The sequence below is a fragment of the Anoplopoma fimbria genome, chromosome 15 (genome assembly GCF_027596085.1).
Source record: "Anoplopoma fimbria isolate UVic2021 breed Golden Eagle Sablefish chromosome 15, Afim_UVic_2022, whole genome shotgun sequence".
Taxonomy (NCBI): Eukaryota; Metazoa; Chordata; class Actinopteri; order Perciformes; family Anoplopomatidae; genus Anoplopoma; species Anoplopoma fimbria.
In genome coordinates this window covers 13,144,853-13,167,829 of record NC_072463.1, presented here as the reverse complement: position 1 = coordinate 13,167,829, position 22,977 = coordinate 13,144,853, and the positions used below count along the sequence as shown (strand labels likewise).

General features: G+C 44.2%; 1 protein-coding gene across 3 annotated transcripts in view; it reads right to left on the bottom strand.

Annotated features, from left to right (window-relative positions):
- The window catches only part of daam2 (dishevelled associated activator of morphogenesis 2), a 94,400-nt gene that overhangs the window by 6,512 nt on the left and 64,911 nt on the right, over window positions 1-22,977 (bottom strand). For 2 of the 3 annotated variants that reach the window (XM_054613397.1, XM_054613398.1), the window contains exons 6-24: window positions 21,065-21,398; window positions 20,305-20,415; window positions 18,012-18,115; window positions 17,776-17,842; window positions 17,512-17,629; window positions 17,244-17,382; window positions 14,508-14,566; window positions 14,115-14,299; window positions 13,210-13,509; window positions 12,858-12,965; window positions 11,056-11,085; window positions 9,690-9,796; window positions 8,755-8,839; window positions 7,788-7,894; window positions 6,735-6,823; window positions 4,672-4,840; window positions 4,066-4,173; window positions 3,714-3,774; window positions 3,212-3,343 (exon numbers count right to left, since the gene is read on the bottom strand). In XM_054613397.1, coding sequence (XP_054469372.1) covers window positions 3,212-3,343; window positions 3,714-3,774; window positions 4,066-4,173; window positions 4,672-4,840; window positions 6,735-6,823; window positions 7,788-7,894; window positions 8,755-8,839; window positions 9,690-9,796; window positions 11,056-11,085; window positions 12,858-12,965; window positions 13,210-13,509; window positions 14,115-14,299; window positions 14,508-14,566; window positions 17,244-17,382; window positions 17,512-17,629; window positions 17,776-17,842; window positions 18,012-18,115; window positions 20,305-20,415; window positions 21,065-21,398 — 2,413 coding nt within the window. The remainder of the gene's footprint in view (window positions 1-3,211; window positions 3,344-3,713; window positions 3,775-4,065; window positions 4,174-4,671; window positions 4,841-6,734; window positions 6,824-7,787; window positions 7,895-8,754; window positions 8,840-9,689; window positions 9,797-11,055; window positions 11,086-12,857; window positions 12,966-13,209; window positions 13,510-14,114; window positions 14,300-14,507; window positions 14,567-17,243; window positions 17,383-17,511; window positions 17,630-17,775; window positions 17,843-18,011; window positions 18,116-20,304; window positions 20,416-21,064; window positions 21,399-22,977) is intronic. The other variant, XM_054613399.1, reaches the window with a different exon arrangement.

Genomic DNA, 22,977 nt, shown 5'->3' with positions numbered 1-22,977 from the left:
TATTCTTGGTAGAGCATTTACTACATCCCTACTGTTTGTGTTCAGATTTGTATCTATCTTTCTTTATCATGGATGTTGATTGAAGACATTTTATACACTTTGATTTAAAGTTGTTAAAAATCCACAGAATGTTTTTTTTTTTTACAGGCTGCGTCAGACTGGCTCTGGTTAACACATTATGGATTTGGTCTTCAGAGACTGAGTGTTGACTAACCCCCCCCCCGCCAGTCTGAAAGCGTTGGTGTGCCAGCTTATTGAGTGAAGCGAGAAAAAAGTAGTGTGATGGTGTCATAGTTAAAGTACTTATAAACAAATAAGCAGCTGCAGGGTTCAATGAAAGAGGGCAAGTGGTAAATAAGTTGAAGGGAATTGGTACATAATATGTATAAAAGGGTTAGCTGTGTTGTATAGCTTTGATCCATTCACTGCCCACAGCATGGAAGAAACACACCACATTTGTTGGTCACATGATTAAAAACCAGATGCTGTAGGGAAATTCCAACAGCAGAGTTTTAAAAGGCCATAGTGGCATTTTTGCATGTTATGTCCATTTACGAAGACTGGCATATACTTTATACTTCCACAAGCTACTCTCCAGAGCAAACCGTGTTCATTTCATGTGGACATTTATAAGTGAGAAGCATATCGACAACTATTGGATGGATTGCTATTATGTTTGGTCTCTTTGTCATGTCCTCCAGAGGATGATTTACAATAAGCCCACTGATGTCCTGCCTTTTCCTCTAACGCCATCATCAGGTCAGAATTTCAATTTGTGCAATACTTTGCATTATGACCAAATACCTTGTGACATTAGCAAACGGTGAACATGGTTTACATTATACCAGAAAGGAGAGTGTCCCCTTCAGACAGACAAACCAGGAGAATATCAACTTTGTTTAAGACCTTTCTCCCTCTGGACACCAACGTTGGCGAATGCCCAAGCTAGCTACTTTTCTTAATGCTAAATATGGCTGATGGCTGTGTAAAAAATAGTAAAATTGTTAGCAATAGAACATATGAAAACATTATGTTTATCTACCCCAATCTGCTCTCATCTATCCACACGACGTTCACAACGCGAGGTGAGGGAATGGGGTTTCAAGTGTACGCTATATCGAGAATACTTTCACTGCTATATCTTGCCGTGAGTCAGATGTTTCCAACGGCTAACTTAAGCAGTATTCATCTATGCTCTCACCAAAGCCACAAGACTCCATAGAAAAAAAACAGTCATTTTACCTCACTGATGGGTTAGCTAGTTTTTAGTGTCATTGTGTGACTTTGGTGAACCCAAACTAACCAGAGTCACGCACTCCTGTCTGCTCCTCCAAACAGGGGGCGTGGCCACCGCCATCTACTGTAGGTTGGATATTTATATTACATATTTATTTCCCTCGCCAGGAGCACATGTGGCAGCTGAATGAATGACTTTGAAACTGAGCTGTTTTGCTCTTTTATAGAGATAGATCTTGTATTGTCTGAGTACATGTCGATGTGTGGGTGTGTTGTTAAGGATAAACCCGACTGATCTCTCTGGATGAGAGAAAAAAAATCCCTCCTGTCCTCTGGAAACCTCTGTCCCAATAACCCACATGACCTTGGACAACTGTAATCCTTTGTAATGTATGTAGTAGTGTCTGGCGAGGTTGTGTGTGTGTGTCTCTCTGGAAGACACACACACACACATTTGTTGCCATGGAGCTTTATGAGCCTCACTAGACTGCCTGCTCTGTTTAGTCATTCTCCTCCACCTTCTTAAGACCGAAGCGCTGCGCGTGCACCCACACTCATACATATTTGTATTCCAGTGGAAACCCTCACGGAGCGTCAGACAACCTTGACAGGCACTGAGTTGATGCGTCAGACTCCCAAAATTACCACACACACACACACACACACACACACACACACACACACACACACACACACACACACACACACACACACACACACACACACACACACACACACACACACACACACACACACACACACACACACACACACACACACACACACACACACAATGCGAATGGCACAATTTCAATTTTTAAAACAAGAAACATAAAATGGATTTCTGGGTGTGTATGTTAAAGGGACAGTGTGTACGATAACGCTCACTTCTCTTTTTCCAAGACTGCGTTGACTACTTAATCCGACGAGTGCAAAACCGTGGTAATGACGTTCACCTCGCTCAGAGTTTTCCATACCATAATAACACTACTTTAGGAACAACAGAAGTCTACACACTGGCCCTTTAATGCTCGCCCCAAACAAACACACACACACACACACACACACTTAAGGTTGTGCTAGGAAAAGTGTGTTTAGTGTCTCGGCCGGTGGACACAGGTTCTTTTGTTTCACAGCAGTAACCGGTGCCTTGCTCCTCCCGTTCTGTTCCCATGACGTCCTAACCGACCCGTTTTCCCTCCAATTTTTTACCGACCTCCTCCTTGAACAAATAATTAAGCAGAGGGGAGGCTCTACATGAAACCCAAGGGCCCTTCCTCCTGTATTCATCTGTGTCTATCTCAACATCTGTCCATCCTTTTGGAGAATTTAAGCAATTTGGGCATTTAGCAACATCGTGATAATTATTTTTGAAAAGGACGGGCCTCATAATGAAGTAGAATGTGATATGTGTAACTGGTAAATGCAGCCTGCAAGCTTCTAATGTGTCAGAATCTGGCTACTAAATGTGCAACAGAGCGCCAAAGGTCTGCAAATTGAATAACACGGTCAAATAAATCTTTTCGACACCGTCTAACTTTGGGACTCCTACAGTCCCGCTGATGTCTTCAGCTTGCATACTTCCTACCATTCATCAATGCATGAGCCAGTAAGGTTCAAAAGGCCATGTGTCCCAGGCGTACAAAGAAGGGGAGTGTGGATTACACTAACTCAAAGAGACGAGCACAAAGAAAGACGAGAGGGGAATCTGTCAATGCTGGGTTTCCCCGGCACTGCTGAACTCATCACGACGGACTAAGAGGGTCCGAAGAGGGACGCACAGAGGTTTCATGGTTTCTCCCTTCAGTACTTTGTCTCTGTCTTCCTCCTTCCTCTTCTGTCTGTCCAACATGAATGTTTACCAGCGAGGACTACTTGCACAGGGTGCATTAGAGCCACCCACATGGACACATGAACTTACAGTGTCTCACATACAAGTACAACTGTACATCTGAGGGGTTATAGAGTTTGCTACCTTGTCCTTGGCCTCACTCAGCTGGTCCTCCAGCTCAGAGAAGCTGAAGCCGGCCACGGTGATGAAGTCTCCGATCACAGCCACAAACTTGTCCCCGCGTTCCCGCGTCCTGCTCTGCTGGTAGAGAAGCTCCTGGAGGGCAACAAAAAGGATGAAAAGTGTTAAATGATGGGAGGTTTTTTTTGGTGTGCTTTGTATACTACGAGAAGAAGGAGGAAGGGAGGGAGACAGAGGAAGTGAAGTGAAGTTCAGAGCATCGCTCATTGGCGATGATTTAAAGGCTCCTCAGCTACGGAATATCTTTTCTAAAACAGTCAATCTCTGTGAAGTGCATCATGTGTATGTGCCTTCATGTGTGCGTGCACATATGCACTTGTTTCTATGTGTGGCTGCGAACAAACACCTCACCCTGCTGTCCATCTGTGCTCTGCTCCAGAAACATGATTACAGACGGGAGAAGAACCAATGGGAGGGAACGTGACACAAACGCACAACAACTCACCGCTTCTAGAGCCTTCAGTCCACTTTTCATATTGTGCACCTCTTTTTCCAACTCCGCCAAACTGGTGAAAGACAGAAGAAGAAACCGATATGGAGACGATCTCTGACTTGTGCTGCACTTCGTTACAACTTTAAGGCTACAACTTGTGTGTTAATTTCCATTTTCAAATTAGAATTTAAACATAATACAAATCATTGCTGACTATATATCCTGCAGTATACAGTATACAGTATCTTGTTTGATTGAGTATTCATTGCAACGCTTTAAACCTCAGGCGCTCATGACTTAAAGCATAATAACAAAAGAACCACAGCTATGGTGAACATCCAGTGTCCCTGCGTCGTGCACTCACTTGACTTTGGCAGCCTCCGGTACACTGCCAAGGTCGTCCTGGATGTGCAGCGTGTCGTTGTAGTTCTTTTCAACGATCATGATCAGGTAGTGCAACATGGTGATGTTCCTGTTCAATCACAGGTAGAGACAAAAACATTTCAGCATTTCGTACTGCATATGTCATCACCGGTAATGCCAGATATTGTTCTTTTCAGGTAATAAGGTGGTTTAGAAATACAATCATATGGCATGATTACAGGTTCTGCAACACTTTTTGTCTGCAAAAAAAATCCAGAACAAAGGAATAAAACTTTATACATTCTATATAAATATTTTCACATCTGTATATGAACTGATTGAGAAGAATCAAGGGATATAAGGACCATGTTGATGGGACATTTTTTTAAGTATTAAAAAGTGCCAAATCATAAATTCATAGAATGTCTATGATTGAGGGATTGCTTCAACACGGCTCTCAACATGGCAACAGCGGAGCCGATGGCTAGCAGCTAACGGTCCAATCTGTGTGCACTTTGACAATTTGAAGTCGTGAGGCAAAATCTGAGTTCCTAAAGAGCTCGGACATCGGAAAAACAGAGCAACCTGGGTCCCCCCCCCGGCCCACCTGTCTATGCTGGACTTGGTGTCAGCGATCTTGTTGAGGCTGGAGACCTTGAAGCCGTAGGCGTTGCCCCTCTGGCCCTTGTTCATGAAGTTGCCGAAGGCCAGCACCACCTCCAGGATCTGAGTCAGCCTCTTGCTCCGGACCACCTCCCTGGACGCGTTCAGGATGGCTGGGGGGAAAAAAACGGAGAGAAAGAGAGAGAGAGAGAGAGAGAGAGAGAGAGAGAGAAGCAGCTGGAGAGATCATATAGATGGTGATTGATATGTGTGCACTTTGCCTAGTGCATCACTTAACCTTTCATATTATATAATGAACTGGTCTTCCCCCCCCATGGAAACTGAAGTCTCAGCTGTGCTCGGCTCAGAGGCTCTCAATCCTTTCCTTCCTTTCTAACATCCTTTATGACGATTGATCAATTCTCCCCGCAACAAACCGGGCGGCTCGGTGGGGAAACCCATCAGGTCTCTCCATCCATACATAAAACAACAGGGGGAAAGGGGAATATTCCAAACAACCCCCTCCCCGAGGACAGACTTGTCTGGCAGAGTGCAGGTGGTTCCCTCTCTCCACAGAGGAAAACCTCGGTGTGAATGTGAAAACCATTAACAGAACCCATGTTGTTATTGTTACAGTTCTTTCTGCAGCGGTACAGCATGGGAACCATTCCTCTGGCTCTGCTGACAGTGCTCTGCTGGCTGCAGGAAGGTCTGGCGAGCCCACTGCACTTGTCTTATGAAATGCTTCTATTGAACAGGCCCGGTGGTCCGGGGGAAAAACGTTGTCTCATCTACAGTATATAAGAAAGTAATAAGAATAATAAAGAGGGGATAAGGATTTTATTACGGGCATCGATGAACAGTAGGGTTCTGGATCAGACGGCGCAGATTCTGGAGGCTCTAACTCACAGGATTATTCCGCCGCTCACACTTTCTTTCCAGAGATGTGTGTCAGAAAATACAAACCAGCTACAGCACACGCCAGGCTAAACACTCGCCTGCAAATAAAACGCTGTGATGTGCTCGTCACAGCTCAGGATAAAAGCATTCAGGCCAGCCGAGCGAGGTCTTTGGAGCAGCTCTGGCTCAAACTGACACAGCGACAGCTCAGTCACAACACACCCATGAGCACACTCGCTCTACAGACCTCATTGGAAGCCTTTTCCCCGAGTCTTTGAAGTGAGCTGCAGTGTTTTTTTATGAGAGAGAGAGGCTCTCCCCTCTCAACGTGGGCCAGTTTTCCAAAACAGCCTCCATGGTAACCTGGAAGCTGTCTTGAGAGGAAAAAACTACAGTGGGGCCAACATACAGTCGGCCAGCGGCTCTCACCGTGTACACGTGCACACATACGACAGAGAATGGATTTCACAAGTCATCGGGAAAGGCGTCGGTCGAAAGGTTCAAAGCTGATGACATTTAGTGAAACTAGCTTTTCTTTCTAGGCGTGTACCATGCACTAAAAGCATGTTCTTTAAAATGTACTTCTATTTTACGTCTTAGTGCAGCTGAACAGTGCACACTTCAAGTACATCCAAGTTATTACAATCAATCCAATGTTTATACTTGACACTTGCATGAAGAAAAAAAAGTAGCTGAATCCAAGTCGTTCCTTAAAGTTTATTTCATCAAACCCTCTCTGTAATCTCTTTGGCTTTGTCACTGTCTCCAGGGGATTTCTCTCTCCCCTTTGAAGACTCCATCTGAGTGCTGAACGTATGAGTTTGTATTTTCCTTGGCTTTACATCTTTTGCGCAGGTTGCATTAATAAACGACTCTCATTGACCTTTTGCTCTCGACAGCAAAACAGAGTTTCTACTCCAAGGCCAAAATAAAATAAATACACATAAATTGAGTATAAGAATATGTGGCTGTTGTTTATTGTGTGTGGTGTTTGTTTTTAAATTCAGCCCCCCCCCCACATAATCTCAGCAGAGCATAGAAGAGCATATCAGGCTTCAGCAGACAATACTTGTTATTATGTTCAATTTCTTTGTTGACCAAAATAAAAACTGAATATTGCCCGCCTTATTTAAGCCTTTCAATGGCCTCCAATGAGTTTGTCCTCACCTTCAACCTTCGGCTTGGTTTCGGCTAGACGCTCTGCAAACTTCTTCTTGAAGAACAGAGCCTGCAGTCTCTGCTGGTAGTGGTCGATTCTGATGAAGGGAGGAGAGAGATAAAAGGGGGAGAAAAGCAGGGGGGGAAAAAACAAAAACAGAAAGGGAAGTGAGTCACATTAGTGTCCAGGGGAGTGGTAGTTCAAAGCTGGAAGTCACAGATTCATAGAAAACTCCCTCTCTCAGTTTCCACAGGCCTTTTATCATCTAATAGGCTCCCATCAAGTTGGAGAGTTGACAAATGGGTTGTGTTAAACTTGCCCCAAAGTTCACTGTGGGAGGGAGTGGGTTTTCAAAAAAGGTCCAGGGATATTAAATGGTGAAAAAAAAAAAAAGGAAACAACTTAATCCCAGATGTATTCCTGGGACAAGGGAGATGCGGTCTAAAGGAAACAAAGTGGACAGGGTAATATTTCACCAAAGGAAATGAAAAGGTTTAATTATCTTGAACAAATAGCACAGATTCTGAGAAAGGATGGAATGCAGGAAAAAAAACAAAAAAACTCTGGTCTGAAACTCTCTGATGTGATGGGAGTCCTCAAAGGGCAGCCATGACTTTTTTTTCCACAGCTAAATGATGAATCCATCACCCTGAAGTTTCTGAGGTATGTTCTTGATCCCAGCCCCCCCCGGTGCTGCTTCAAAACCTTTTTCTTCTTGAACAGACGTCGTGCTTTGTAATATTTTAAGATCTATTTATGGTTGAGTGGCTGACATCTTGTTTCTCTGTGTTATTCACTTTGGAAATCTTCCATTTCAGATTCTGGCCATAGACTCAGTCAGTCAGATACTACACAATGCAAACATAGCACATCTGTTTCATTATGGACACAATGACATTTGTGTAACTGCTCTTCATCACCATATCTCGCAAGTTAAACTACATGAATATTAACCAAGCCGTGCAAATCTGTGCTCTGCAGGTGGTTTGATTGCAGACAACAGAAATCAGAAACACACCAATGTTGTAACCTGAATCAGAGTGTTGCATAACAATGTGTACCTGCTCATTTCATAGAGGAAGCGATCGGCCCGGGCCATCCTCTCCAGCTCATGTTTGTGCTCCTCCAACAGATCGATGTCACTTTTCTCTGGAATAAACTTCAGCAGCTGCAAAGATGCCAGGACAACAATGTTAATACAGATGTTAATGCTTTTAGTCTGTGCAGCAAACGGAAATGCATTGTATCAAACTTTTCCCCAGGAAAATGTTGCTTTTTTTAATGTTGATTACAGGCAGGAACAGACAGGTCTGAAAAGTGAAGCCAATGTGGTAGTGTCTTAAACTTGCATTCTGTCTAATGGCCAACAGGGAGAGACTCCTCTGGTTACAAAAATAAGTCAGGTTGTATGGAAGTCTATGAGAAAATGACTCTACTAGTAAAATAGACCATAAAGCAGGCTAAGCTTTAGGGCGGTGCTACCTTTTGATTGACAGGTCGATACAACGGCATTATCTTTGTGTTTTTGTCTTAAAACTTTTGTCCCTTACACAGTGTGTTTTCAGGCCTAAAGCCGAGATGGAGATGGCCGAATTCAAAGGCTTTAAAACCGCAGTTCACAAACCAACGTGTGACGTCTTGGTGGCTACATCCACTTCTTATTTACAGTCTACGGTTGATTAGCTGTATCACTTCAGCTGTATGGTTTGTTAATCTCTCTTCATCCATATAAAATGACATTCTGAAATAAACTGAAAAGACCCAGAGCCTTTGAACATCTCAGGATGGTAACTTTCTGCTTCTTTATCAGAAATGACTGAAATCTATAATATAATATCACTTTGTATGGGCCAAGTGCTGGCTAAGAGCTGGCTAAGCAAACCTTTTTGAAGAAACAATAGAACATCAATTTTCTCTACCACTCAATCAAATCCCTCCACATTGTTGTTCCCGATCCAAACAGTGGTAGTAGACTGCTGCTACACTGCTGTTGTGAATACAAAGTACATGACCATCCATCAACCTCACCTGCTCCAGCATATCTTTGGCCAGCTCTTCCCTCTCATCCATCTCCAGGATGGCCCTCTTGATCTCTTCATTGCTCATTTTTAACCTGCAGAGGAAGAACATTATCATTTAATTCCATTCATTAAATGTCATTATTTGACAAATTACAAACCCCCAATACATGAAAACTGCAGCAGACTGATACTAACACTAAAATTGATACTGATACTAAATACTGCTCTGGACCAGAGTCAACCCGGGGAGCCCTGCCAGCTGTTTTCAGTGCATCTGATCACTGTTAAGTGTGCCAGGTTGTGATCAATAATAGCTTTGTTAGCCCTCGCACTGAAGCCTTATTGACCAACCGCTGACCCCATTTGGGTCTGGTTTGTATCCTGGGGTCATTTGCCATTGACACTAGAGCAACCCAGGGACCATGCTGCAGTTTTGTCAGACAGAGACGGGTCTCAGGAAGCCTGTTTATTGATCCAAATTCTCTACGGGGCTTTGGACCATCGCTGTTAGAAGACACACAAATGGTTACCATATTGCTGAGGGGGGTTTGAATGGATTCCCGTTCAGATTTAGTAAGATTGGAATCCCCTTGGGAGGGGGGTCATTTATTGTGTCTTAATCTATTTCATAAGTGGAGATTGATAGTACTTGAATGTTTAAAAATAGAGAAAAAACCTACTACCTACTCCAGAGGCAATGCTTTCTGTCTGTAATATGACTCTGCTCTTACCATGAATGGTAATTCAATTACACAGGCAGATGTCTTGTCTCCTGCACTAGACATAAGAAGCACCTGCCTCAGTACCTCCACACTTAGAGATACAGCTCTAACCTCTGACCCAAAGGACACCATGGCCTGCACTCAGGGCATCTGAGTGCAATTATAATCAGGTAACAGACAGTTAATGAGCATAATTAATAATTCATGCTGGGATCCGTACTTTGAGAGAAGGATGACACAGTTCTGTGCACGTCTGCCGTCGATGACCGACAGCTCTTTGACCTTCCGTGTGCTGACGTATATGTCGTCCATGGAGCCCGTCTCCTTCTGCAGAGAGATGAAGACAGAGATTCAGATGAACTTAGTTCCACCTATAAGAGGGCTTGTATGAAATGCAAAGCCTGCCCAATGAAACAGCTCCTCCTCACATCTGTTTGACATCTGTATCTGGTTGAGAGATGACATGACCTCTTCTAAGTATTTAACAATGTGTTCATTTGGAGCAGATATATATATATATATATATATATATATATATATATAAAAAAAGAGTTGCAGTTTGATCACTGGCGCTACCAAGCACAGCTTAAAAGGTTGAACTCCATCCAAATACAGTGATTGGCCTGTCCTGCTTCTGCAGTCACTTCAACTGCGATGCATCAGTGGTCAGAGGCCGTAGTGCACGTCTCATTACAAACTATGAAGCCTGGACTGAATTGTATGAATAAAAGTGGAATTTAAAAAAGGAGTCACAAATACATGCCGGTGCAAGCAAAAAAAATAAAAAGTAGGTCCTGTGAGAGGAGAATTGATTTGGTGAGTCACCGCTGCAAACACAATGCAGGCCGGCCTATAAACCCCTCAGAGGAACAGGAAACGATGTGCAAAACTCGGCTCAGGCCAGTCAGATAGTTCTGTGAGCTTCACGCCAATGTAGTATTAAAATTCCACAGGGAGAAGGAATACATTTATGAGAAAAAATGTCCGGGGCTGCGTGTTAAACACATTCTATTTATGGTGCGAGCCGCTTTCCCCGCTTGCCAAAAAAAAACAAAAAACGGTCTTTTTGAGGTTGCCGGCTGTGACGTGTGTGAAACAGATGCGGCTTGTAAAGAAAATTTCGTTTTTTCCGTGCCTGCGTTGACCAACTGTGCCAGGCAACGGACCGAGTTTGGCATGAGGTTAAGGGGGGGCCCACCACAGCCTCTCCGCCCAACATGCTAAAGGCACGTTTTTCTAAATGTAGTTTTACTTGTGGATATCATGCATCCTCAACCCAGTGTTACTGGAGAGTAGCGCCTTCATGTTTTATAACTAGCTAGCTATCTTAATGCATCATCCACACAGTTATCAATTTGATAGGTAATGTAAGAATATTAACACCAGCACTGACAGTCATTTTCATTTAGTTTGTAGATTAAAAAACACACTAAACACTAACCAGAGACGAGTCACATATCAACACATTCATTACACCAGGAGCTGGCCTCCCTGGACGTCTGCTGCATAGCAGAGGAGAAGGTGATAGAGCAGTGGAGGTAGGTAACCATGAGAAAAAAAAAGATGCCGGAGGACCTTTAACTCACCTGCTTGAAGGATTGATTAGTGAGCAGGTCCTGCCCAGGCAGTCGGAGAGTGCAGAGAGAAACACAGAAAAAAAATATTGAAAACACATGCAAAGATTAGCACGTCAAGCAGGAAAATAGGTGGTGACTAGAGCAAAGAACTACAACTAAGCACACTACAAGCTGAAGCTGTAAAGCCTTCTGTGAGAACAAAACGTTAATAATCGACTGGCCGAGTCATCAGGGGCTCATGAAGTCTGTGTGGAAAGTAATAAAGTTTTTAAACTGAGCTCTATTTTTGTTTCTGTATTCTTAAGGAGGTCACAATGTGCTGTAATGTATTCTTTTGATTGCATCTACATCTGCCTTGACATGGAAAAACAAGAACATGAAAAATGAAGCGTGGTAACGAATCCTACAGAGGGCGAACGTAAACAAAAGATGACCAATGACAAGCTTTTAAAAAAAGCAATTATGCCACGTATAAACATCGCCACTTTGAATTGAATTGAACCTCGCTCTTGCCAAATGGAACTAAGTTGTCAAAGCCAGGAAGGCCTTAGGTTTTTTTTATGTGGTTCTATCCATAGAGATCACTGTTTAACCGTCGGCCGGTGCCAATAAAAACCTACTCTGTATAAATAAATACACACAGTAAACCACTGTCAGCAACAGCCTCCAATGACCCATTACTCTTTAATAAAAGCCTGAAAAGAGAAGTTGTGCTTTTAGCCGTAAGAAGGTTTTTAAGCGTGGCAGTGAAATACCTTGTAAAGGACTTCAACAATGGTAATGCCTCTACAGAGACCAAGTCAAGCAGCGCTCCTCCAGTGAGCCTTTGATTTAAACTGTGATGACTGGAAAGTCATTAGGGCGCATTGACATTCCACTGAAGCCATTTGACGCAGTAAAATATCGCACAATATTATCACATGACGAGTGGTGTGTAATTAGCTTAATTGCTATGTATTGTATGGTATCGCCCCAGAGGCCAGTGTACTGTAATTATCCTATTACATAGTCACTCACTGGTTCAATTGATTATTTTATTTGAGGGAGTTCGCTTTGAGAAAAAAAAAAAAGTCCTTTCCTGCGTCGTGACTTCCCCGTGACTCCTGTTGCATTTCCTCTGCGTTGCCCTGATCCATGAGCCCGTGAAGACCCCAGTCACTAACCCAGTTCTCACACTAACGCTCTGCAGATACTCGGCAAAGCTCGAGCTTGGTGGCATTTTCTACAATGAGGCATTCAGCAGTGAGCAGCTGCTCATCTTGGCCTGGAGCTGGACCCTTGGCACTTTCAGGAGCCCTCTTACCACATCCCACCCCAAAGCCCACACACACACACACACACACACACACACACACACACACACACACACACACACACACACACACACACACACACACACACACACACACACACACACACACACACACACACACACACACACACACACACACACACACACACACACACACACACACACACACACACAGCGAATTTCAATTTCAATTTTTAAAACAAGAAACATAAAATGGATTTCTGGGTGTGTATGTTAAAGGGACAGTGTGTACGATAACGCTCACTTCTCTTTTTCCAAGACTGCGTTGACTACTTAATCCGACAAGTGCAAAACCGTGGTAATGACGTTCACCTCGCTCAGAGTTTTCCATACCATAATAACACTACTTTAGGAACAACAGAAGTCTACACACTGGCCCTTTAATGCTCGCCCCAAACAAACATACACACACACACACACATACTGAACTGCAAGTCAAAACAATACTGTATCCCACTGGCTGAATAATAATCCAAACCTGCTGTCTCTGATAGGCTGAAAACATCTTCTCGATGTCCTTGAGGTCAAGAATCTTGAAAGCTCTCAGGTCATCGATGTCATTCCAGATGGTGCCGTTGATCACATTCTGAAAAAGGAGTAAAGGGTCACAAGGGATTAATAATTAAAAAAGGGTACTATATTAAGTTTTCTTCTGCGTTACTTCAGATCAGGGATGAAATGATGTCTTCAATTTGTTGTGCCATTACATCAGCTAACAGATACTGCATAATGGCCGTGCTCACACCATCATATCTTAAAGTTGTATTAAAGTTTCAATATTTATACCCAAGGGCAGTCTGTCAAAGCAGATGTTGTGATCGCCCTCTCACCTCTCCTAGTTTGGCCCAGTTGAAGGACTTGAGTGGATGAGAGGGCTGAGGGATGGACTTGGAGCGTATGCTGGCCGCCGAGTTGAATGATGAGGGAACGGGAGGAGGCGGGGCTCCGAAAATCGGAGGGGCCCCAGGCGGAGGAGGAGGCCCTCCGGGTGGGGGAGGAGGTGGCGGAGGAGGCGGGCAGCTGAACGGTAGCGGAGGAGGAGGCGGAGGAAAGCCGGCCATCATAGGGGGTGGAGGCAGATCCGCAGGGCCGCCAGGAGGAGGAGGAGGCAGGAAAGACACGCTGACGCCCTATTGGTGGAGAGGTGTAAATAAAGTTATTGTAAATAACATTTGTACCACATGACAAACAATAATACATTCAATCATAAAAGCTAGATGCCATCAAAAAACACCAAAACCCAAACTTTTAGACAAACATTTTTAGAGACGGAAACTTTACAGCGACTTCAGCTGCTCGGCCCAGACGCTGTTGATTGGTAATTAGCTCCAACGCATAAGCTAGCTAATGTAAGCTAAAGCCATTGAGCTACAGTGTCTGTTTTTCTCTCATCAAGGTGAAATACGACAGCTGTGGAGCTGTTGGAAGTAGACGCCAACAGTTTCCTTTCTCCACTATTGTTTGTGCTAAGCTAGGCTAAACCCTCCTTGAAACCAATCTTTGTAGCCAATGCAGTATGATAAGATCAACATTGATCTAGTCTAATTTGTTGTTAGAAACCTTCTTTTTTTTCTTTTTTTTTTAAATAGTTCCTAAAATAAAATGTAGAAAAAGTGTTTTTTGTTCAAAGAAAATTGTCTCTTAACAAGATGAACAGAGCAGCATATAACCCACTCATGCGAGGTGTTAACACTGTATGTCCTATGAGTGAGAATTAAAAAGCAGTACTGCTCACAGAAAAGTCATTGATGCGTGAGGACAGGTCCAGGACTTGCTCCTTGGCTGAGCGCAGCTCCACTCCCTCCCGCTGGAGTTTGTCCTTCATTTTGTTCAAAGTCTTCATCATGTCCTCCTTCTCCTGGGTCTTGGTCTCGCACTCTCGCTCCTTCCGCTCTAATTTACCCATCAGCTCTAAGTGATCTAAAAGGGGACACAATGCGGCACCAGTGTGTTTGAACGATGTCGATTCTGATAATGAAATGCAAAACAGGAAGAGCTACATGCAGAGAAGCAGACAGTGATTTGTAGGCTAATACATATTTAAAAAAAACATTTGTGTGGTGATAAAAAATGCATGATGAATTTTTTTTATGGGCCTGCAGAGTGCAGTGGGTCGAACGGGCCTTACCTTTCCTGAACTTCTCAGCCTGGTCTCGCCACTGCTTCACCTCGTTCTCGTTGACCAACCTGTGAAGCACATGCACAAAAGTGAGCACATGCAACGAAGTTCAGACAGAGTACAGCATTGCAGATAAATAAATAATAAATAAAACTCTTGCATGTAGGGGTCAACTGCAGCCCAACCAAGTCAAGGCGGAACATAATCTTAATCTTTTTTTTTAATAGAGGCATCTTGACTTGGTTGAGGCAGTTTTCCCCCTTTTTAAGCTGCATAACACAACATTAGTGCTGAAATAAATCCTGCTGGGCTGAAATCAGTTAAATTCAGTTATAAACATCTGGGCAGCTGATTCAGCTTGAAGCTTGACGGGGTGAAACAGAGTTACGCTGATGTTCTGATATAAATGTGGGCTCAGCTAATATTAGAGATGAAGCACGAGGGTATCTGTTAAAAACAGGAGAATGGAGGGAGATTTGCACAGATGATCAAATGGCGCGTTTTGAGAAATGAATTTAGCAGGAAAGATATGAAAAGTGAAAAAACCTTGAGGACCGGTGGAAGCCGGGGCTAGAGTTGAGAGAATAGACACGTTTCAGAGAATCAAACAGTGAAGAAGAAAGAGCATGAGAGAGTGTTTAGGTACGACTGCCGACAAGGATAAAGTAACGTCTCCAAGGTAACGATTCACACTTAAATGCTAATCAATGCACACGAGGCAATTTAAAAGGAAAATTGGACATTAATCAGGTGTCTGTCCTCTAAATGCTTGTGTTAGTGAACAGGTCTGCCTGCACTTGATCACAAAGTCAGCACTGCTTTAATTACAGCTCAAGGAAAGCTCCGTGGATCCGACATGTTAAAATAAAAAAAACACAATCACTTTATTGTTCACCGGTCAAATAAATAACCTATAAGCAGGCGTGGAGGAATGTGATCTGCACAACAGTGTTAATTTTGGGGCCTGGCACCCTGCGCAAGTTGTCATGGCAACCGCAGATGATGGATGGCTTCGTCTCCCAGTTGTTTTAACAGTTGTTTTAACGTCCCCCCCCCTCCTCACGCTCTCAGAACGACGGCGGAACGAGACGTGCTGTACGTTCTCGGGCCGCCGGCACGCAGCCTACAACTATGAGGAACTCTCAGTTTAATGCAAATCTTTCCAGGCCTAATTTACTCCAGGAAAGTTTATGGAAACACAAAGGAGCTTTGGCAGTAATGTAAAGTGGATGGATCTTCAACGGACAGTAATGGACACCCGGGGCTTACCACGCCTGCGTCTTAGTTAGCTCGCTGTGCACCACTGGAAATAATTGCACTCGAGTGAGTTGATTGCACAAACAGTAGTGGCTGAATTAGCGAACAAAGTGGGAGTGGGTGGGAGCCCAGGTTTACCACGCTACATGTTTTACAGCGCTCTCACCGCGCTGAGACTAAACACGTTAATCACTGATGTGAAGCCTGCTTTAGGTAAGAACCAAAAACAAAGTGGAAGGTTGAAGAAACATTGTTGAAGAACAGAGCGTCTGAAAGAGAAACAGAAATGAAATGTTGGACGGAGCCCTGAATGCCACCTTTTCTAACCACTTACACACTGTGGAACTTTGGCTCCTAAACACAAAAACAGATGATTTTTTAAAAGTAGGTGAAACCCAGACCACAAAACCCCCAAAACAAATCTATCATTTGGAAACGAATCTCTCGCACAGAAAGTACTACTTCCAAGTCATAATGCTTGTTTTATTATTTCTCCCTGGTGTCATCTTGGTGAATCTTTGACTGCTTGGCCTCGTCTAAACATGGCTGACTTGGCCGGCCTGCCCGCTTAATGCGATTAGAGCCCCTTTTTCCTTTTGATCTCCAGTTTCCGCTTTCATGCCAATTCACCCTTGGAGCGTGGCGTCCCGCTGATTCTACCCACGACCCCCCCGCTGCCAGCTTCACTTCACATCACCCTCCTTTGCAATCACATTTTCCACTGCCATCCCAGGCACAATAGCAATAGAGTGTTGAAAACGGGTCTTATTGCACGTATGAATACTTGCTTACCATAAATGCTTCCTCACACCAAAGCTCTGGTGCAGATCTCCAGTGCCTCTCTGAAGCTTCTTCTAGCCTCAAACATTCTGACAAAAAGCCAATATGTTGATATCAGACTCTATCTCTGATCTGAGTTAGAAGTGATGCATTGACCACAAGGATTTTCCAGAAATGAGAGCAGCGTGTGTGCAGCTTCAGAGAACAAGGAGAGGCTTTTAAGCAGGCGTGATGCACTCACTGGAAGAACAGTGCCTTTACTGTAACTCCCTATCATAGTGTTTTGAATGTTTGGCCTAGAGCCCCACGTACAGTAATATCCATCAGCCCTGTTCTCACTGGACTAGCATTTCCTGGGGACCTTTAGTTATTTGCAAGAATGTATAAGATCTTAATCCTGTATGAATCTGCCATGTCCGAATGTTAAATCAATTAAAAAGGAAAAAAATTCTAATTTTCAAATTACCTTTTTTTTGGTTTACCCCATGATTTTTCAGCCTCTTTCCTGGTCTAAAATTATGGAGGCTACTATTTTTGTGCTTATAGGGATGAAAACTTCTGTGCTTGTATCATCCCTGACATCTCCACACTCGTGTAAATAGAAAACAGGGAGATATACTGCATGACACATGTCAGAGGGCAGAGATCGTGAGTCCACTTTTTTGCGACGCATCTGCTTCGGTCGAGGACGGTGAAATCCCTACTTACATGCGAACGATGTTCTTAACGCTGAAGTTGTCCAGAGGGGCGGCGTCGGGGTCCTCTCCCTTCTCATCCTGGAGGACTAACTGCTGGAGGATCCGGTCTAAGAGCTGCCAGTGCTGCAGGCTGCCACCGCCTCGTTTATCTGCGTAATGTTTGTAATATTATAGCGTTTCCAGTAGTTCAGATACACAAATGCTGATTTTTACTTGTCCTGGAATTTGATCCTTATGAAAGAAGGCCCAGAACAACTCCTTGTTGGGTATCTACTCACAGGGCATCTGCAGGCAGTGCTGGAGGATGGAGATGAGGTTGGGGTAGGCGTCTGTGAGGCTCAGCTTCTTCTTGATCAGCTCAAACATGGCACCGGCACTCTTTGTATCAACGTGGGGCTGTAGAGAAAAGAAAGAAAAAATCCGGTCTTTGAAATACTATCAAGTTGGACAACTGCTCTGCTTGCCCTTGGATGATTTGGGCCATACAACCATGGTATTAAGATGAGGAAACGGATTGGTGTGTAAGATTTTAAGTTACTCACTGTATCAAACCTTTTGGCCAGCTCAGAGTCATCCTCATTCCGCACCATCTCAAAGAAGTCCAAATGCCTGGACGAGGAGAAATAACAGTATTTTATTTACTTTGGTTTATGCATCTTCACCACAGAACAATAAGGAAGAAAAAGTCAAATCTGAACAAAACACCATAGTGTAGTATGTTGTTGTTGAAGAGGAAGATCATTTATTAGCTGAGTGCTCACTAGGGTCTCACTCTCACCTATCCAGAGTGGCGTTCTCGTGCTCCCGGAGCTTGTCGATGACCGGCTGGATGCCCAACATCAGGAACTCGTACCTTAGGTGGAGGCGGAACTCCAGGTTGTCCTAGAAACAGAGATAAATAAATACAGAAGAACAAAACACTAAGAGAGGACTTCACAAGTGGTGATGGAGGCACATCAGATACCTCAAATGGATAGATCTTTAATTATCTAGCACAAACCTGGAGTCTGAACTCATCATTCCTAACAACATTTTTAGCATTTAAGAAATTACCGGAGAAAGTTAGTGATTTGTCAAAAATATTCAAAAAAAGAACCATTGGACAGAGCTAGGCCATCTATTTGCCCTCGTTTACTTTTACATTTGTGAAAGTATCAAAATGCATGTCGACATGATCTAGTACCCAAAATAGAACAATGAACCTGAAAATAAGCACTACATGTCCAGGTTCATACAGTGGGTACGGAAAGTATTCAGACCCCTTTACATTTTTCACTCTTTGTTTCATTGCAGCCATTTGCTAAAATCTAAAAAGTTCATTTTTTTCGCATTAATGTACACTCAGCAACCCATCTTGACAGAAAAAACCAGAAATGTAGAAATTTTTGCAAATTTATTAAAAAAGAAAAACTGAAATATCACATGGTCATAAGTATTCAGACCCTTTGCTGTGACACTCATATTTAACTCACATGCTGTCCATTTCTTCTGATCCTCCTTGAGATGGTTCTACTCCTTCATTGGAGTCCAGCTGTGTTTAATTAAACTGATTGGACTTGATTAGGAAAGGCACACACCTGTCTATATAAGACCTTACCGCTCACAGTGCATGTCAGAACAAATGAGAATCATGAGGTCGAAGGAACTGCCCAAGGAGCTCAGAGACAGAATTGTGGCAAGGCACAGATCTGGCCAAGGTTACAAAAGAATTTCTGCAGCACTCAAGGTTCCTAAGAGCACAGTGGCCTCCATAATCCTTAAATGGAAGAAGTATGGGATGACCAGAACTCTTCCTAGACCTGGCCGTCCAGCCAAACTGAGCAATCGTGGGAGAAGAGCCTTGGTGAGAGAGGTAAAGAAGAACCCAAAGATCACTGTGGCTGAGCTCCAGAGATGCAGTAGGGAGATGGGAGAAAGTTCCACAAAGTCAACTATCACTGCAGCCCTCCACCAGTCGGGGCTTTATGGCAGAGTGGCCCGACGGAAGCCTCTCATCAGTGCAAGACATATGAAAGCCCGCATAGAGTTTGCCAAAAACACATGGAGGACTCCCAAACTATGAGAAATAAGATTCTCTGGTCTGATGAGACCAAGATTGAACTTTTTGGCGTTAATTCTAAGCGGTATGTGTGGAGAAAACCAGGCACTGCTCATCACCTGCCCAATACAATCCCAACAGTGAAACATGGTGGTGGCAGCATCATGCTATGGGGGTGTTTTTCAGCTGCAGGGACAGGACGACTGGTTGCAATTGAAGGAAAGATGAATGCGGCCAAGTACAGAGATATCCTGGAAGAAAACCTCCTCCAGAGTGCTCAGGACCTCAGACTGGGCCGAAGGTTCACCTTCCAACAAGACAATGACCCGAAGCACACAGCTAAAATAACAAAGGAGTGGCTTCGGAACAAGTCTGTGACCATTCTTGACTGGCCCAGCCAGAGCCCTGACCTAAACCCAATTGAGCATCTCTGGAGAGACCTGAAAATGGCTGTCCACCAACGTTCACCATCCAACCTGACGGATCTGCAAGGAAGAATGGCAGAGGATCCCCAAATCCAGGTGTGAGAAACTTGTTGCATCATTCCCAAGAAGACTCATGGCTGTACTAGCTCAAAAGGGTGCTTCTACTCAATACTGAGCAAAGGGTCTGAATACTTATGACCATGTGATATTTCAGTTTTTCTTTTTTAATAAATTTGCAAAAATTTCTACATTTCTGGTTTTTTCTGTCAAGATGGGTTGCTGAGTGTACATTAATGCGAAAAAAAATGAACTTTTTCAATTTTAGCAAATGGCTGCAATGAAACAAAGGGTGAAAAATTTAAAGGGGTCTGAATACTTTCCGTACCCACTGTATATAACATTTAACTACAAGCTAACAGAAGCTTTTCAAACTGTGTCTAACAACACATATTTATAAATAAATATGACATAAATAACACATTTCATATGACTTCTTGCTCCTTTGCTCCATTTGATAACTTATTTTCCCCAAATACTGAAACTATATAAGTTAAGGTTTTCTTATGTTAGATAGGGTGTTATCTAAAATGGCATGTATGAGCACTGACCTCCCCGGCTCCGGCGTTGAGCACAGCGTTGATGAAGGACATGATGGCAGTCTTTAAGTTGACCTCGTCTCTGTAGCGGCCTGTGCTCTTGTCCAGCTCATTCAGCAGCGTCTGCGTGGTCATGACAGATGGGAGAGTTCAAATAGAGTTAAAAATATATATGTCAATGCTGAAATGACCGGAAACCGTAGCAACTGGGACAGAGATGAAAACAAACACGTCAGGGGTAATCTTGATTTATTGTTTTAACACGTTGAGGGGAACCAGGTAGAGCTTCTCACCCTGTGTTCCCTCTGACTCCCGACATACGTCTGCAGCTTAATCACAACTCAACATAAAAAAAAGGCCTCATAAGTTTTGGAATAACTCAGCTCCTGTGGTGTTGGCTGAGCTGAGCAGTCATGATTAACTCACGCCCCGGGGGGGACGTGCGAGACGTGGCTTGTTGACTCAGTCCTGCTAGTCGCTAAAGCGCTACACATGCCCTGACCTCCATAACTCTGGATGTCCTCACCTGCCTTTAATATGCCCAGAGTGTTGATGTAACCTGAGGCCAACCGTCTGAGGGTGTTAAAGCACGAGTCTCCAACTTATTAAAATGACCACAGCTTGATTTGTTCCAGCATTACTTTGAAATATTGGGTCTGCCTGTTCCCATAATCGCCATCTGCCTCGTGCCTTCGAGAAAAGGCTTCTTAAAGTGAGAATGCTTGCACCATAAGACTCTAGGTATTCAAGGTACCGCTTCAGTTCCCCTCACCTGAAAGCGGGTCCTCTCTGCAGCGTACTTCTGGTAGTGCGCCATGGCCTGCAGCACCTTCTTGTGCCCGTCGGGCACCAGGCACACCGCCCCGAGGATCTCCAGCACGGCCACTTTGGTCTTGATGTTCTCCGTCCGCAGGCTCTGTGAGATGGTGTTGATGCTCTGCGGGTGGGCCAGGACGTGCGCGCGGCCCTGCGAGTTGTTCATCAGGGCCTTGATGCAGCCGATGACGGAGGTGTGGACGCGGCTCTCCGACGTCTCGTAGTCCATGCTGCGCAGGAAGTTGAGGAGGCAGGTGAGGCCGTCGAGCTCGATGAAGCGCGTGACGAACCTGGAGGCGGGGGGTGGGGGGGGAGAGAGCACAGATTCAGAATAAAAGGAGAAAGAAACATTGATTCAGTGCATTAAGTGAAATTGAAGTTTTTAAGAAATTAAAAAACAAATGGTCAAAATCTTGGTTAATATCCTGACTTTTAGTTCATCGTATGGGTCAAGATCCAAAAACACTGCATTCTAAATGTCGCATAACGTAACCAGGAGCATCTATCAGTCTGATCCTCCCTGGCAGGGCTGCAGACACTCCCTCAAACCTCACACCTTCTGTTTGTTTTCGCAGTCTCTCTGTGTTTTCATAACCCTGATGACAAAACCCCTCATTAGCTGAACTAATTAGACAGCAGCAAGTCATTAACCTCTCTGGGTGAGAAGCAGACCTATTGGACGACATGTAAACGTCACCAGTGAGCACACTGTGGGCCGTGTTGTAAGCGACCGTCCCACTCGCTCAACATTCCTGATGGGCCTCGTAAAATGTATTTCAAACAAATGGGGGCTTGTGTTGGGAGACGAGGACAAGGAGAGAAGAGGGACGGAGTCAGAAAGTGAAAAGGACAGTGAGGACAAGAGGGGGTGGGGGGGGGCTGAGGGTTGAGATTCATTGCTGCTCATTGTAACAGATGCATTGTTTTGATGTCAGAAGCTCCGTCGCCTCCTCCACTGCCGTATTGGCAAGAGCAGGCATGGGAAAAAAACAACGCAAAACAATCTAAATCATCCAGTTATTATCCTATACCCACAATCAGTCCAAGTTTCCAGCACGCATAAGCACTCACTCACACACATGTCGACAGGTCATACTAGGTGAATGCATACAGACAGATGACCTTCCCTGTCTATGAACTGAAACTACAGAAAACAAACAAACAAAACCTTAAACCAGATAATGGGCCTCTTGTTTCAGCCTCCACTGAACATAGAGGTGGTGCCATAAATAAATCCAACGTGTTAGATACGACTTGATTCAGACGCAGTGCAGCAATGGGAGCTAAAACGAGGCAGCACTCGTCCAGCTGTTAAGGTTGCACATCTTATATCAGTGACGAGTCTTTGGCCCGGCAGAGAAGCAGCTGTCTGTGGAAGAGGGCAGACGGGATTCGATGCTTCGGCCCGCTCTGCTGCTTCGCCGATGACTTGACGCGCTCACATGCACAAACGCATCCTTTGCATCACAACCCCATGTACGTGCTTGTACAGGATAGATGCATACATGGTTTCACACCAAAACAATAAGGGCATTGAACAGAGACTAATCCACTGTACTTCTAGTAAGCCAACATCCAGCTATTCTCTCTCCTGCTCCTATCCGTCTCTCGTTTTGTCTCCATAGAGCACTTGAATCATTGGTTACCATCCTCTCTGACTTTGGAGCCGCTGACATTCACGCTGAGCCGAGTGGCACTCAGGACATTTTTTCTGTTTTTGGAACAACCGCTGCATACTAGAAAAGCCCTCGGGGCTTGCGTTCAAGGAGACGGAGAGAACTCGACAACTGCTGCATACAACATGAGCTCGGCAGGAGCTGAACAAAGCTGAGGTGGAGCCACACAGCCACACACACACACATGCACGCA